We start from the raw sequence: 14,136 nt of genomic DNA, 5'->3' as shown, positions 1-14,136 counted from the left end.
TAAGCATTGAATGTACTTGTCCATGTCATATTTAACCATAAGCCATATCACATTAAACCATAAATCATGTTATCTTTTTTAGCGTGTCATGTCATATTTATTTTAGTGAAAATGATTGTGCAAAAGATATGTGTCAAAATCACTTTGCAAATAATGTTTAGGAGATTATATATACTCTAGTAATGTAGATTTGTTATGTATTGGATTGGTTAGTTTTTGAAAACCGGATTTTGCTAACTTTTTTTAAGTAAACCCTGAAAACGAACCTATCCTCGATTTACAATTCCAAAACGGCAGCACGTTTACAATCTCTAGGAGTCTAGGGCATTACCCTTGTTGGATGTATATAAGTCAAAACGCAAAAATAAAAACGTGTTCATTCGTTTTTTTCTCTCAGCCATGGAAACACAAAGGATGAAGCTTATCAACATTAAGTCAGACTCGCTTCCACTTGATCTCATAATAGAGATACTCAAAAGATTGACGGTTAAAACCCTAATCCGGTTCCTCTCTGTATCCAAGCTATGGGCTTCCACCATCCGCAGTCGAGATTTCATGAAGTTATTCCTCAACGTGTCTTTGACTCGACAAAAAGGTCTCCTCTTCTTGTTGAGACATGGATACTGCGGATTGGTTCCTTCCCCAAAAACGCATGAAACATCTTCTTTCACAGCTTTCCGTGTGAGTTGCTACTCTCCACAATGGTCTACCGTTTCTCCTTCTGTCCACGGTTTGATTTGCTATGCACAAGCCACTAGACTTGTGATATATAACCCTTGCACTAGACGATCCATTACCTTGCCCGAGATCGATACATGGAGGAGACCTATACGCTACTACTTGGGGTATGATCCCTTGGAGAATGGTTATAAAGTGTTGTGCGCCATGTTAGGAGGTACGCATGATTCAGTTAAGGAGTTTCGGGTTTTGACAGTGGGAACCGAGAACTCTTGGAAGATGATTACTGAAAACAATATTACTCCTCACGCTCCTTTCGGACACGCGCTGTGTATAAGTGGTGTTTTGTTTTATCAAGCTTTTACTGGCACAAAGATGAATGATTTAGTAATCATGTGTTTTGATGTTAGGTCAGAAAAACTTTATCATATCAAAGGACCTAGTGTTTTTCTGCGCAGGCTATGTTCAAAGGTGATAAGCTACGAGGGAAAGCTAGCTGTCGTCTTCTATGAAAATAACTTTAGATTGTGTGTTCTTGAAGATGCTGCTAAGGAGGAATGGTCGACGAAGACTTTTGTTTTGTCTAAAATAGTCCCGGCTATTAAGTGGTATATATCCAAGTCTTGGGTCACTGAGACTGACACGGGTGAGGCTATAACTGTACCACAATTTCTTCATGCATCAGTATTTAACGACCTTGTATATTTTGATATGAAGACAAGTAGCAAGAAAACAGTTTATATACGAGTAAACACAGAGGGCAATAAGGGTTATTACGTAGAGTCGGTCTCCTCTAATTTGGTAGAGAATCTCATGTTTTTGTAGGAGTTTTGTTTTACTTGATTAGTTAATAGAGCGGAGGAAACGATCATCAATGATTAAAATCTCCATGATCGATGTTCGTGTCTAAACATAACTTTATTCTTGAGTTGTTGTTGAGTTCTATTTGCTTTCATTTTTATACATGATTGTCAATTATACTAGTATTTATCAGATGCTTCGTTGGGATATATGTATAAAAATGAAAGCCAAAGTACAGGACGCTCTCAAAGCTGTTGAATCTGAAAATGAACCTGAGGAGCTTTCACTTGGTAAAGTGGCCTTGCTGTTGAGAACGCGCTGAAGAAACTGAACAAAGGTCACGATATAGACATTGTGATTTGGAGCGTTGGAAAACATTATTTTATGATCTGAATATTAAGATGATAAAAGGTGGACCCGAGATACTGAACCTATAGTACTTAAAGGACAGCTTCAGCAAAAAAAAATGCTGTTCAAGGGGTAAACAAATGCTTGTTTAAGGGGTAAAAAAATCCTAAGACAACCACACCAGACAGCTTCGACAAGAATGATTCAAGTTTCTTGTTACTGTTTCATCCTGATGCCAATCCAGTAAATAATCGTGTGATCAAACAACTTTCCATTGGAGTGATTCTGGACTTATACGCCGTCCTATTCCGTCACGACAATATTCTACTCAACATATAAAAAAAAGTTACAAAAACATCCGAAGAAACTCTTCTTAGCAACTTACAAACTCAAAGATCTTTAACACAAGAAAAAACGAGTGTTTGCAACTCCAGAGTGATCCTAAACGCATCTGTAACGACCTCGTGCTGCAACCATTTCTTGCAGCATCTTAGTAGCGGTCATGGCGTCTGTAACATAATTAAAACATATAGTTTAAATGCAATTAGAAAATGCAGTAAATAATAAGATGCGACTGTTTTCTTAAGTTACCTGCGGCGATCATAATCTCTTGGTCTTTCCCTAGACCGGGAACGCGAACTGCGCCTGCTTCTTGAGTCATACCCACGTGACTGGTTATAGTGTCCGTCATGTTCACGGTGGTCATGATGCCTGTCACGATCTCTACTTCTACGGTCAATATCTCTACCACGGTCACGGCTATCTCCTCTGTCACTCTCTTTACTTGATTCTCGCTCTCTGCTCCTCTCCTTTGATCTGAGGTTAGTAGCTTTTCATCGAAAATATTGAGGATTGAAGTAAACCAAGAATTCATCTAAAAGCTTTAGGAAAGTGAACCTCCTTTCTTCGACCCCTTCTTTGTGAACTTTGTTCTTTTCCTCCTGAAGAAAACAGAGAGAAGATAACTACACAGTCTACACTGAGAACGAACACAAATACTACAGAAGAAAATTTGACAGCATCATTTCTAAAGATTATAGAAGCACTGGCCAATTAATCAGCTTAAAAAGAAAATTTATATTTAAAATTACCATGCAGGTCTGCTTCCTTCATCTTCTCTTTGATTTGCTTTGATAGTTCGAGAATGTCAGGTGACTGCAGTAAAACAATAAAACAATGAGGAAAATCCCTGAGTTAAAAAAAAAAACAAACGAATTCAAAATTAGATTATCCACCTGAGTAACTTCAGTGACTGAAATAGCAATTGCAGCTTTGGCATCCTCCTCCTGAAGACGCTTAAGAGCCCTACCAATCTTCCTATCACACTCAACGATAAGCCTATCTATCGCGTCTTCCAATTCCCTATCGTAGTTGTCAACACCTTTTGCCTTTGCTTCTTTATATCTAAAGAGTGAGTTAAAGCAACAAACACAGCAGTACAATGAAAGAAGCAAAGCTCCACTAAAGAACTGCTCTGCATCTTTAGCCAAGCTCCATACTTAAAAAAAAGGTTACTCTTTTCTCAGCTGCAAAGAGTGCACCTTTGGGCAGGGGCCAATATCCATTTTCTGATTATAACAACAACAAAAAAAGTCAAAGACTACTCATAAACCAAATTAGCAACAATTATAGTCCCTTGTTTTTTGTTTTTTTTTTTTTTTGGTCAATAATTATAGTCCCTTGTTATTTATAGAAGTTTGAGATTGTCCCCTAACTTTTTTGGTTTTATTGTCACTTTTTAAACGTATCGGGGTTTTTGTGTGAAACGAGGAAACTTTACAAATAAGTCGATGTTTACAATAATACTCGGAAAAAGCCCAACAAGGTTTGTTTTCGCCACTCGAATGGACACAAATCTGGGTTTAGATTTGAAATTTTACGGGCTAAACTTGGGCTTCATGCAAGCATTTTTGTGATCTTGACCAATCGTAGAATGTTTTTGGTTTACGCTCAAATTTGATTAATGCCTTTTTCTGGATTACTTGTTAATTGTTATTTACGGTAGAACTAATTAAGTTTAGAGAGGCCAAGTTTGTGTTGGACAAAAAATGGATTAGATATCATTGGTGACTTGTGAGCTATACTTGGGAGTTAGGAGACAGGGAACGTAACTTGGCTTGCACTCTCTACCTCACCAAATCTTCTAACTAATTTTAATCTACGACTATTATTATTAGTATACAGATTTAGTCAACAGAAGGAATGAGAAGTAAGTGGGTAAGAGATTAGGACAGTAGAATGAATGAGAGAGTCATGAAGCTTAAGTAAACCGCAACGATGAAAGGAAGACATATCAGCTGAAAAATGCTAGTGAGTTTGTTGCATGAAACTATATATTAAATAAAATTAATATAAAAATGAAAGCTTAGCTTGAAGGCAATGGAGACTCTACAACAAACTACGTACCATACAGAGAGAGAAACTTTACAAAGGGTTTGCATCATCTTCATTGATAAAAACCAACTCCTTCCTCTTACCGTGAATGTCATAGCTACGGTTTTGTTCTCTCTCACTGCCGACGTCGCCGCCATGGAAGCCAGCGCCGGTCTTGTCGCCGGTTCACATAACCGTAACGAACTTGTCGTCATTCACAACCACGAAGAGGTAACTGATGATGTTGTCTGATATTTAATACAATAAGACTTAACTCAGTAACTAGAGAGATTCACAAGGCTAAAGTCCAGAATCATTATAACATCTAGAATAGTGAACTTTTTTTAAAAAAAAATGTAGAATAGTGTTGGATTTAATTGTTTACTATTTATTTATTTATATTATTTTCTTGATTTTTGATAACTATATAGTTTGATTTGCAAGAGTATTTTAATTAGTCTATCTAATTGATTATTTAGGATTTATATGATTATTGTAACAACAAATTAAATATATTTAGAAACAAAGAACCAGAGTTGTAACATGTTAAAGATACGTCCTAAAAACTATAGAATAAAAAATGATTCTTTGTTGATTTAAACTTACAAAAAAATTTCTCAAAAATAAAACTTACAAATTAGTGTTATTAATTAATTAATTATTACAGCCAAAGCCTCTAAAGAATCTAGACGGACAAGTGTGCGAGATATGCGGAGACCAGATTGGTCTGACAGTTGAAGGAGACCTGTTCGTAGCTTGCAATGAGTGTGGTTTTCCAGCGTGCAGGCCTTGCTACGAGTACGAGAGAAGAGAAGGGTCACAGAACTGTCCTCAATGCAAGACTCGTTACAAGCGTCTCAGAGGTAACTGCTCTCATGTTGTTCGACGAAATGCCTGAACGAAACAAAAAAGTTAAATCTTTTTATTTATTTTTTTGGTTTCTAAAGGAAGTCCGAGAGTTGAAGGGGATGAGGATGAAGAGGATATTGATGATATTGAGGACGAGTTTAACATCGATGATGGGCAAGACAAGCAGAAGCATTCTGCTGAGTCCATGCTTTATGGGAAGATGAGCTATGGAAGAGGCCCTGAGGATGATGAGAACGGGAGATTCCCACCTGTTATAGCTGGTGGCCATAGTAGACATGTACAATAATATATGCTTTACAGGATTATTTTTTCTTATACATATATGAGATCAAGTTTGTGTAGTTTTTGTTAATCTTTTGGGTCTCTGCAGGTAAGTGGAGAATTTCCAGTTGGAGGAGGGTATGTGAATGGAGAACATGGGCTTCATAAGCGTGTCCATCCATATGCATCATCTGAAGCTGGTGAGTCTCTCTACTCATTGTTCTCTGTAACTTGCTTAAAAACAAAGTTATGAGGCATGCCAGCTAGGTATTGAACAGTTTAGTAGTAGATATGTACATAGTTTTATAAACAAGGAGTTTACGCTCTTACATTGTTATATGAAATTCATCAGGAGAGCCTTATTTGATTGAGAACGAGCTACTTTTTCTAGCTTATATAAAATGAAACTGATACAAGCGAAAATCAAATGAAGTAGAGGTTTCTGACGACACTTCTCTTTTTATTTTGGTAGGGAGCGAGAGATGGGATGACAAGAAGGAGGGAGGATGGCGGGAAAGAATGGATGACTGGAAGCTCCAGCAAGGAAATCTTGGAGGACCAGAACCAGATGATGATCCTGAGATGGGACTGTAATGCCTCCACAAACGTTTCTCTAATACATCAGTTTTTTTAATGATTCGTATTCATGCTTACAATTAGCTTTTGGCTTTTTTTGGAATTGGATGCAGGATCGACGAGGCGCGGCAGCCACTCTCCCGGAAAGTTCCCATTGCCTCAAGCAAGATCAATCCATACCGGATGGTCATCGTCGCTAGGCTTGTCATTCTAGCAGTTTTCCTACGGTATAGGCTCTTGAACCCCGTGCACGATGCTCTGGGGTTATGGCTGACCTCTGTGATCTGTGAAATCTGGTTCGCTGTCTCTTGGATTCTTGATCAGTTTCCCAAGTGGTTCCCCATTGATCGTGAGACCTATCTAGACCGTCTCTCCCTCAGGTAAAGTCTACACATTACAAATGGAAGCGCCATAAAATCTATGAAGTTGGAGTTTTAATATAATTTTTGTTTATACAGATACGAGAGAGAAGGTGAACCAAACATGCTTGCCCCTGTGGATGTCTTTGTTAGTACGGTGGACCCGATGAAGGAGCCTCCCCTCGTCACATCCAACACCGTGCTGTCAATCTTGGCCATGGACTACCCAGTTGAGAAAATCTCTTGCTACGTATCTGACGATGGTGCTTCCATGCTCACATTCGACTCTCTAGCAGAAACTGCTGAGTTTGCAAGAAAATGGGTTCCCTTCTGTAAGAAATTTTCCATAGAGCCAAGGGCACCGGAGATGTACTTCACGTTGAAGATTGATTATCTTAAGGATAAAGTCCAGCCAACATTCGTTAAGGAACGCCGAGCCATGAAGGTCAGTGTCTATTCACTTGAGATCAAGTTATATCATCACTCAGGCCTTCACTATAATCTAAATTTTCCAATCGGTAAATTGATTTTTTGGCAGAGAGAGTATGAGGAGTTCAAGGTGAGGATCAATGCTCTCGTGGCGAAAGCCTCAAAGGCTCCTATAGAAGGTTGGATCATGCCGGACGGAACGCCATGGCCAGGGAATAACACGAAGGACCATCCAGGTATGATCCAAGTCTTCCTCGGCAGCAACGGAGGATTTGATGTGGAAGGAAACGAGCTCCCACGGCTTGTGTACGTGTCACGTGAGAAGCGGCCTGGTTTTCAGCACCACAAGAAAGCTGGTGCCATGAACGCTCTGGTTAGAGTAGCAGGTGTACTCACAAATGCTCCATTCATGCTGAACTTGGACTGTGATCACTATGTTAACAACAGCAAGGCCGTGAGGGAAGCAATGTGCTTTTTGATGGATCCTCAGATTGGAAAGAAGGTCTGCTATGTTCAATTCCCTCAGAGGTTCGATGGTATTGACAGGCACGATCGTTACGCCAACAGAAACACAGTCTTCTTTGATGTAAAGACGCAATCTACATTTTCTTCAACTTCTGATCTATGACATAAATGCATCATCTTTCTTACACTCCTGTGTTTGTTACAGATCAATATGAAAGGTCTAGATGGAATCCAAGGTCCAGTTTACGTCGGTACTGGGTGTGTTTTCAAACGACAAGCTCTGTATGGTTATGAACCACCAAAGGGTCCTAAACGTCCCAAGATGATAAGCTGTGGTTGTTGTCCTTGTTTTGGGCGCCGGAGAAAGTCCAAGCATGAGTCGAATGGCGACATAGCATCCCTTGGAGGTAAACTATCCCAACATAAACTTAGAATATGGCTCCAAATCTTAAAGTAGGTTTAGTATACTATGGGAATGCTGCAGATCTGATAGTGTTTGCTTAGCAGGAGCTGAAGGTGACAAGGAGCATCTGATGTCTGAGATGAACTTTGAGAAAAAGTTTGGGCAATCATCTATCTTTGTAACCTCAACTTTGATGGAAGACGGTGGTGTTCCTCCGTCATCAAGTCCTGCAGTGCTCCTTAAGGAGGCAATCCACGTCATAAGCTGCGGTTATGAAGACAAGACTGAGTGGGGAACTGAGGTAATAACACTGAACCGTTAGGTGTCACCTTCTCATTTATGATTTCGAAGCTGGCCATTGTTAACAAACTTTTGTGTATCTCTTAAATGCAGCTGGGTTGGATCTATGGCTCTATCACTGAGGATATTTTGACGGGTTTCAAGATGCATTGCCGTGGCTGGAGATCTATTTACTGCATGCCAAAGAGAGCTGCATTCAAAGGTTCAGCTCCAATCAATCTATCAGACAGGTTAAACCAGGTTTTGCGTTGGGCCCTCGGGTCTGTTGAAATCTTTTTCAGCCGGCACAGCCCTCTCTGGTATGGCTACAAAGGTGGCAAACTCAAATGGCTTGAGCGTTTCGCCTACGCCAATACAACAATCTATCCGTTCACATCTATTCCACTCCTTGCCTACTGTATTCTTCCAGCCATCTGTCTCCTTACCGACAAATTCATCATGCCACCGGTTAGTAACTCTTTTAACAAAATCAGTTTACAAATCTGCATTAACTTTGCTAACAATCTTTTTTTTCCTTCAGATAAGCACATTTGCTAGTCTCTTCTTCATCGCATTGTTCGGGTCTATCATTGCAACGGGAATCTTGGAACTGAGATGGAGCGGAGTGAGCATTGAGGAATGGTGGAGAAACGAGCAGTTCTGGGTCATTGGAGGAATCTCAGCTCATCTCTTTGCGGTTGTCCAAGGTCTCCTCAAAATCTTAGCAGGCATTGACACAAACTTCACAGTCACATCAAAGGCAACAGATGATGATGACTTTGGAGAACTTTACGCGTTCAAATGGACAACTCTGCTTATCCCTCCAACAACAGTCCTCATCATAAACATTGTTGGCGTCGTTGCAGGCATCTCGGATGCCATCAACAATGGGTATCAGTCTTGGGGACCTCTGTTTGGTAAACTCTTCTTCTCCTTTTGGGTGATTGTTCATCTCTACCCGTTCCTCAAAGGTCTGATGGGAAGACAGAACAGAACACCAACTATTGTGGTGATTTGGTCGATTTTGTTGGCGTCTATCTTCTCTTTGCTTTGGGTGAGAATTGATCCTTTTGTGATGAAGACCAAAGGACCTGACACTTCCATGTGTGGCATCAACTGCTGAGGCAAAATCTTTTTTTTTTTCTGAAACTTTTATGTACTTTTGTCCAGAGTGTTTTCACTTCTCGTTTTGGATTTCTTAAATGGATTCTGTTTATTGTATATTAACCAGCAAAACAGATGCATCTGGATTTGTGGTAAAGAAGCTCGACTAAAATTACTTTTTGAGTTGCAAATTAGAAAATTCACAGATAACTTCTCAGAGAAAGTACTTGAATGCAGGGCTTTAAGAGAGACTGAGAAATTTGTTGTTTTTTTTTAACCGTGTAAATTCACAAAAACAAAGTCACATCAAAAGGCTAAACACACTCACATTTCAACACTTTCAACCTGAATATCATTTGACAGAAGTCACAGAACATTTAGAATTTTGAATTGTCTGAGCTTTTTTAGTAAGAGTCTCATTCTTTCGAAACACCAAGGATCCACTGGGAGAGATGAGTCAAGTATGGCTCAGCCTGAGAGCCTTTGCTCAAGACTGGTCCTAAGCTCTGCAACTCCGAGTTGAATTCCCTTTCGAAATTGCTGGTAAAAATGCGAAACCAGTATATTAGAACAAACCGTATTATGAAGTTCGAAAGTAATTGATGGAAACAGCTTTTGTGGAGAGGTTGATAAAAGGGTAAAGATTCACCAAGAAAATAAAGAAACAGTTCCTGGTTACTACTTACAATATGGACTCTGTGACGGTTGCGTCTCTTATCATTGTCTTCTGGGAATGAGACTGGCTATTGATGTCGATGGACGATGATATCAGCCACTGTGTAGCAGCAGCATATTGCAGGCACACCGATTTCAACTTCTCCATTTTCTGTCGATATCGAAAAACATCACACTGTTACTACTGCATCCAAAATTTTCTACTATATAGAGAAGTATATCATTAGATTGATCCTGAGAAAAGATAAATTGACTGGAACAGCAACGAACCTTGAGGACATCAGGTAAAAGAAGCAAGCATCCTCTCAGACATTTATCAAGAAAGAAGTCGTGATGCTGTATCACCTGTAAGATGAGGGCACACTATTTCAATAAAGCATGTTTTCTCATACAATTATGACAAAGCAGACTCCTCCTACACTTACCTCATCTACGCTCTTTGTCGATTGTAGTCTATCATGCATCACATGCCAATTTGGTTCGAGAACCTGAAAATTTATTCCACATAAATGCATGCAAATGCAACATTGGAAAAAATTGGAGAGCCATAAAATGCGCTAAATGAAACAATCAAATCATGTCATAACTAATTAAAACAAACACAAGAAAAAGAAAGTTCACGACTTGCCTCGAAAGTAAGATAATGTAGAAGGCTACTGATGAATTTAAGCATGCTACGACAGAGAAGTGATGATCTACGAATTGCTGTACCGTTAGAGTTCATAGACCGGATCCCCTGTAGAAGTACATATCCGTTTGTTAGAGAAGCAAATAGATTAAAAAGGTTTCCCTAGAAACAAAAAATCCAAGCTACCAATATAATATAAGTTCATACTTGATGTATCTGCCAAGCACCACAAAGCTGGCGCTCCACATGTTTGCAATGAAAAAGAGAGCGGAAAATCAACTGGTACTTTGACAGAGCTTTCTTTGATATGACAATAGATAGTGGCCACTGAACCTGAAACACAAAGCCACGATCAACATATCCAACATCATTGATAGTTAACCGGATACAAACAGGAAGCTGCAGACAAGGGAAGAGAAGAGCACACCTTGTAGCTCAAGGAAAATGTCTCTAGGCCAGTGATGCTCACAGGGTCCTCTATACTATTGCTATCAAGGTCCTTGTGCATTCCCAAAGTCGTAAGCAATGAAGCTCGATCCTAAGATATGAATGCAAAAAATGAGAACAACTTGTGTACAAACTTAGTTAATTGATCACATCCAGGAGGAAAAGACAAATTGACTGCTCACCACACAACAAGTCAAATCCTCGTGGCGAGGATCTGCTGCAGCCGCTGTAGTACGTAGAGCAAGATCTAGCAAAGACTAAATAATAAACATATATTCAGAATCCAGAAAGTAAGTATAGAACCAAACAATTAAACAATTTGACCATGCGGACAAAAGTACCTGCAACTTTTCAACAGATATTTCATGCACTTTTTTGTTGAGCTCATCTCGAGCGATGTCCATAAAATGAACCAAGAAATCACCCTGTAGTTCATTACATCGTTATACCAAAAAATAATTAGAAATTAAACAGATGATAAATTATCAATCACATAGATAAATTTGTGCCTAGAAAAGTATAATAATTCTTAAGATCCATAAGTAGAAACAGTATACCTGGTCGAGAAGAAGATAGTGCTTTATAGATCGAAGCCTTCCAATGAGGTCATACTGGATCATATACTGATGGTCAGAGAGGTGTATTTACGCGGAATGACATCAAAAGAAGCAGTCATCATAACACAATTAGTTACCTTATCCTTGATGAGACTAACAAGCTCTTTACTGGCAAATTCGTGAGCAGCCTTTATGCATTCAAGATAGTGATGATTAGAACCAAATATTGTCAACTTAGATCTCTCTGAGATGGGAACCTGTGAAAAATATCAGCCAATGTCATGTCCAATATCATAAACACTGTTAAGTGTACTAATTACAGGAAAAAATTGTCTACTCATACCTGAACATTGTGCCCACATTCTCTCATAACGTTTAGATATTTCCCTGTCGTCAATATTGTTGCAGCAATGTTTGCAAGGAAGCCAGGAATAGTCTCCTTGAGGCTGTATCTTTGGCTCCAATATTTAGCCGTAGAGTCCTGACTAAGGCTCTCCTGCACACACAACAAAACTTGAAATTGTAAGATCAAACAATTGATAATTGTGCAGGCGAGCTGAGCAAAAAAAAATCAAAGTACCTTTTTAAGAGATCTGTTCTCAGCAATGAAAAATTCCCCATACGGATCATCAATGATCCCTTCATAGACCCACCTAAATTGAACAGCAATACAAGTCAGTCGACGGATGAGATTAGAGAAAGAAAGAGGCATGGGAAATCAACCTTTCCAATATGCTCAGGTATGCATTGCTTGCACACTCCGTCATTTTCTCTAACAATGACCTCACTGAGTTATCACCAGCCATCGCTTTAGCCTAGGCATAACAGTCTTCGAGGTTAGGACATATAGGGTTATTTTATAACCAAAGCAAGAATCTACCTGACTCTGCAAGAGATTAAGCACAGCAGAACCCACAAAATGCTTTGCCGACGCCTGATGAATTACTGCAGCCAATGCGCGCATGGATCCCATCATGGGCTGAGAGATACAAAAACAATCAATCATCATACATTTTACAGAATTTGCATCTTGGATTATATAAAACAAACAAACAATCAATCAATCAAAACAGACCTGACAGTAAAACCATAATCCTTGGAGAGAAAGTCTTCCAAGTCGAAACTGATGTTCCAGTTGTGCCACCATGGCTTGATAATCCTAGTAAAAGAACGGATGGTTAAATACTTTCAGCATTGGCAAAGAATGTTGTCAAATTGCCTCAACGCTAACAAGAAATGATAGCTTTCAATCCGAACAATGCAATAGATACTGGTTAGACACAAAACAATTTGAACCAAAAAAGACTCATAACTCAACATGTGAAATGAATCAGACTATGAATTTACTCAACTGGACAATACTGAGAGAATTTACAAAAACGGCAAAAAAAAAAACTTGGAAGAAGGAAGGTAGCAAGAGTTATTCATGTCATTTTAGATATTCATACGTATGCATATATATAAACACTCAGAAATGTGATAAAGACACCAATTCAGGAGATTACTATCATTTTATGAAATCTATATCCAGTTCGCAGAATCCCGCAAGTGAAGAAACAGTACGGGAAAGAAAAACAATTCAATAAACAATGCATCACAGTTACCACAAAGGTAGCAACCTATATCACATACAAGAAGGAGCGCCCTGAGTGCAGCTGCAAATGCATGGTTAACTAGCCCGTTCTTGAACTGCGAGCTCGACTCCACAAATTGGTCGATCAACAGGAAACATTCACATAAAGGGAATATTCTTTTCGCCAATTCCTGCAAAATTTGAATATACTTACAATGTTAATTTCTTATAGCGTCTCTAAGTAACATGGTTTCATAGGCATTCAGTAGATCATCGTGCTTAAAAATGTTCGGAATAAGAACTAAAATTTATTGTGTTGAGTACTAGTGTACTACTTGCCTGTAACGCCAAATCCATAGATGGATCAACTTGGAAAGCTATACTCTCCTCCTTCCCGTGTACTCTTTTAATTGATATATATCTCCCTTCAATTCCAACCATCGCAGACAAGAGATCATCAATGACAATAAGTTCCTGCACACCAAAAGGTTAAAAATAAAGTTACTGGAATAAAAATAAAACATAAGAGATGCCACCAAGTCCATAGCCTAGGAAACTCTATATTCTATTTGCCTCAGACCAGAAGCCATTATATCTACAGTTACGCCAACTTGTAAAAACTAAACACTTCAAAATAAATGGAAGCCAAGAGAAGAAGAGAAAAAGGACACAAACACAAACCTGAACCGGTGTGTCATAGCAGCCTATTGCCTGCTCTACTCCAGAATTGCTGAAACCAAAATGGAAATTAGACAAAACACAAACATAAAGATTAGTCTAAAGTAATTAACTTTGAGCATAGAGATTTAGAAATACCTAGACGATTCTGGAGTAAACCGCTTTGAATCATCAAATCTAGAGCTTGCCCTCGTTTCCTGAGATTAAAAATAATAATAAGCCCATTTGTCAAAGCTAACAACTTTTTTTCTTTATAAGTTACCAACCCAAAAAAAAAAAAGTCGAAAATTCAAATTTGATTCGAGAGAACAAATCCAAAAACAAGATCTAAAGAAGGAGCAACCTGGTGGAAGCGGCCAGTGAGGAAGGGCCTGTCTTGGTTCCAGCGAGGAGTCGTAGGGCACGAGATTGGCGTCATTGGTTCCATTGCTTCGCTTCTTCTTCACTGACTGCAAACAAAGGAAAAAGAGAGACACAGATCAGTTAACCATGCCGGTTTTCTGTAAACCATAAAATCATAGGTTAGTAAAACGTCCGGTTTGAAAGGACCGGAATTTCAATTCGAGACCAAATCCTAAAAAAAATCAAAACGCCGTGGATTTAAGAGTGTAATTTAAAAAGGTCTGGGATGA

General features: G+C 39.0%; 3 protein-coding genes across 4 annotated transcripts; 2 read left to right on the top strand and 1 right to left on the bottom strand.

The window, feature by feature from the left end:
* Positions 1 to 399: 399 nt before the first annotated feature.
* LOC103856251 (putative F-box protein At4g38870) lies at positions 400 to 1,503 on the top strand. The gene has a single exon (XM_018657574.2). It carries the CDS (start codon positions 400 to 402, stop codon positions 1,501 to 1,503), a length of 1,104 nt encoding a protein of 367 aa, XP_018513090.2.
* A 2,700-nt stretch (positions 1,504 to 4,203) lies between these two features.
* LOC103856249 (cellulose synthase A catalytic subunit 7 [UDP-forming]) lies at positions 4,204 to 9,129 on the top strand. 2 transcript variants are annotated; one of them, XM_018657714.2, is made up of 12 exons: positions 4,204 to 4,431; positions 4,868 to 5,063; positions 5,148 to 5,347; positions 5,441 to 5,531; positions 5,804 to 5,921; positions 6,021 to 6,287; positions 6,366 to 6,711; positions 6,805 to 7,281; positions 7,366 to 7,567; positions 7,674 to 7,864; positions 7,957 to 8,310; positions 8,384 to 9,129. In XM_018657714.2, exons 1-12 carry the CDS (start codon positions 4,207 to 4,209, stop codon positions 8,963 to 8,965), a joined length of 3,249 nt encoding a protein of 1,082 aa, XP_018513230.2. In that variant the 5' UTR covers positions 4,204 to 4,206; the 3' UTR covers positions 8,966 to 9,129. The 2 variants fall into 2 exon arrangements, with proteins under 2 accessions (XP_018513230.2, XP_009131595.2); XM_009133347.3 differs by having other exon boundaries at positions 7,668 to 7,864.
* Positions 9,130 to 9,145: 16 nt separating this feature from the next.
* LOC103856248 (gamma-tubulin complex component 2) lies at positions 9,146 to 14,088 on the bottom strand. Its single transcript, XM_009133346.3, has 21 exons — positions 13,848 to 14,088; positions 13,643 to 13,701; positions 13,508 to 13,556; positions 13,166 to 13,300; positions 12,886 to 13,017; positions 12,329 to 12,412; positions 12,134 to 12,232; positions 11,977 to 12,068; positions 11,834 to 11,906; positions 11,597 to 11,749; positions 11,391 to 11,510; positions 11,254 to 11,307; positions 11,038 to 11,121; positions 10,879 to 10,953; positions 10,677 to 10,787; positions 10,457 to 10,582; positions 10,250 to 10,357; positions 10,047 to 10,109; positions 9,892 to 9,966; positions 9,633 to 9,772; positions 9,146 to 9,486 (listed from the first exon to the last, which is right to left on the bottom strand). The coding sequence occupies exons 1-21, from the start codon at positions 13,929 to 13,931 to the stop codon at positions 9,363 to 9,365; spliced, it is 2,040 nt and encodes a 679-aa protein (XP_009131594.1). The 5' UTR covers positions 13,932 to 14,088; the 3' UTR covers positions 9,146 to 9,362.
* Between the last annotated feature and the right edge of the window lie 48 nt (positions 14,089 to 14,136).

This window comes from Brassica rapa, chromosome A03 (assembly GCF_000309985.2).
Source record: "Brassica rapa cultivar Chiifu-401-42 chromosome A03, CAAS_Brap_v3.01, whole genome shotgun sequence".
Taxonomy (NCBI): Eukaryota; Viridiplantae; Streptophyta; class Magnoliopsida; order Brassicales; family Brassicaceae; genus Brassica; species Brassica rapa.
The sequence above is the reverse complement of the archived record's forward strand: the minus strand, read 5'-3'. Positions and strand labels throughout refer to the sequence as shown.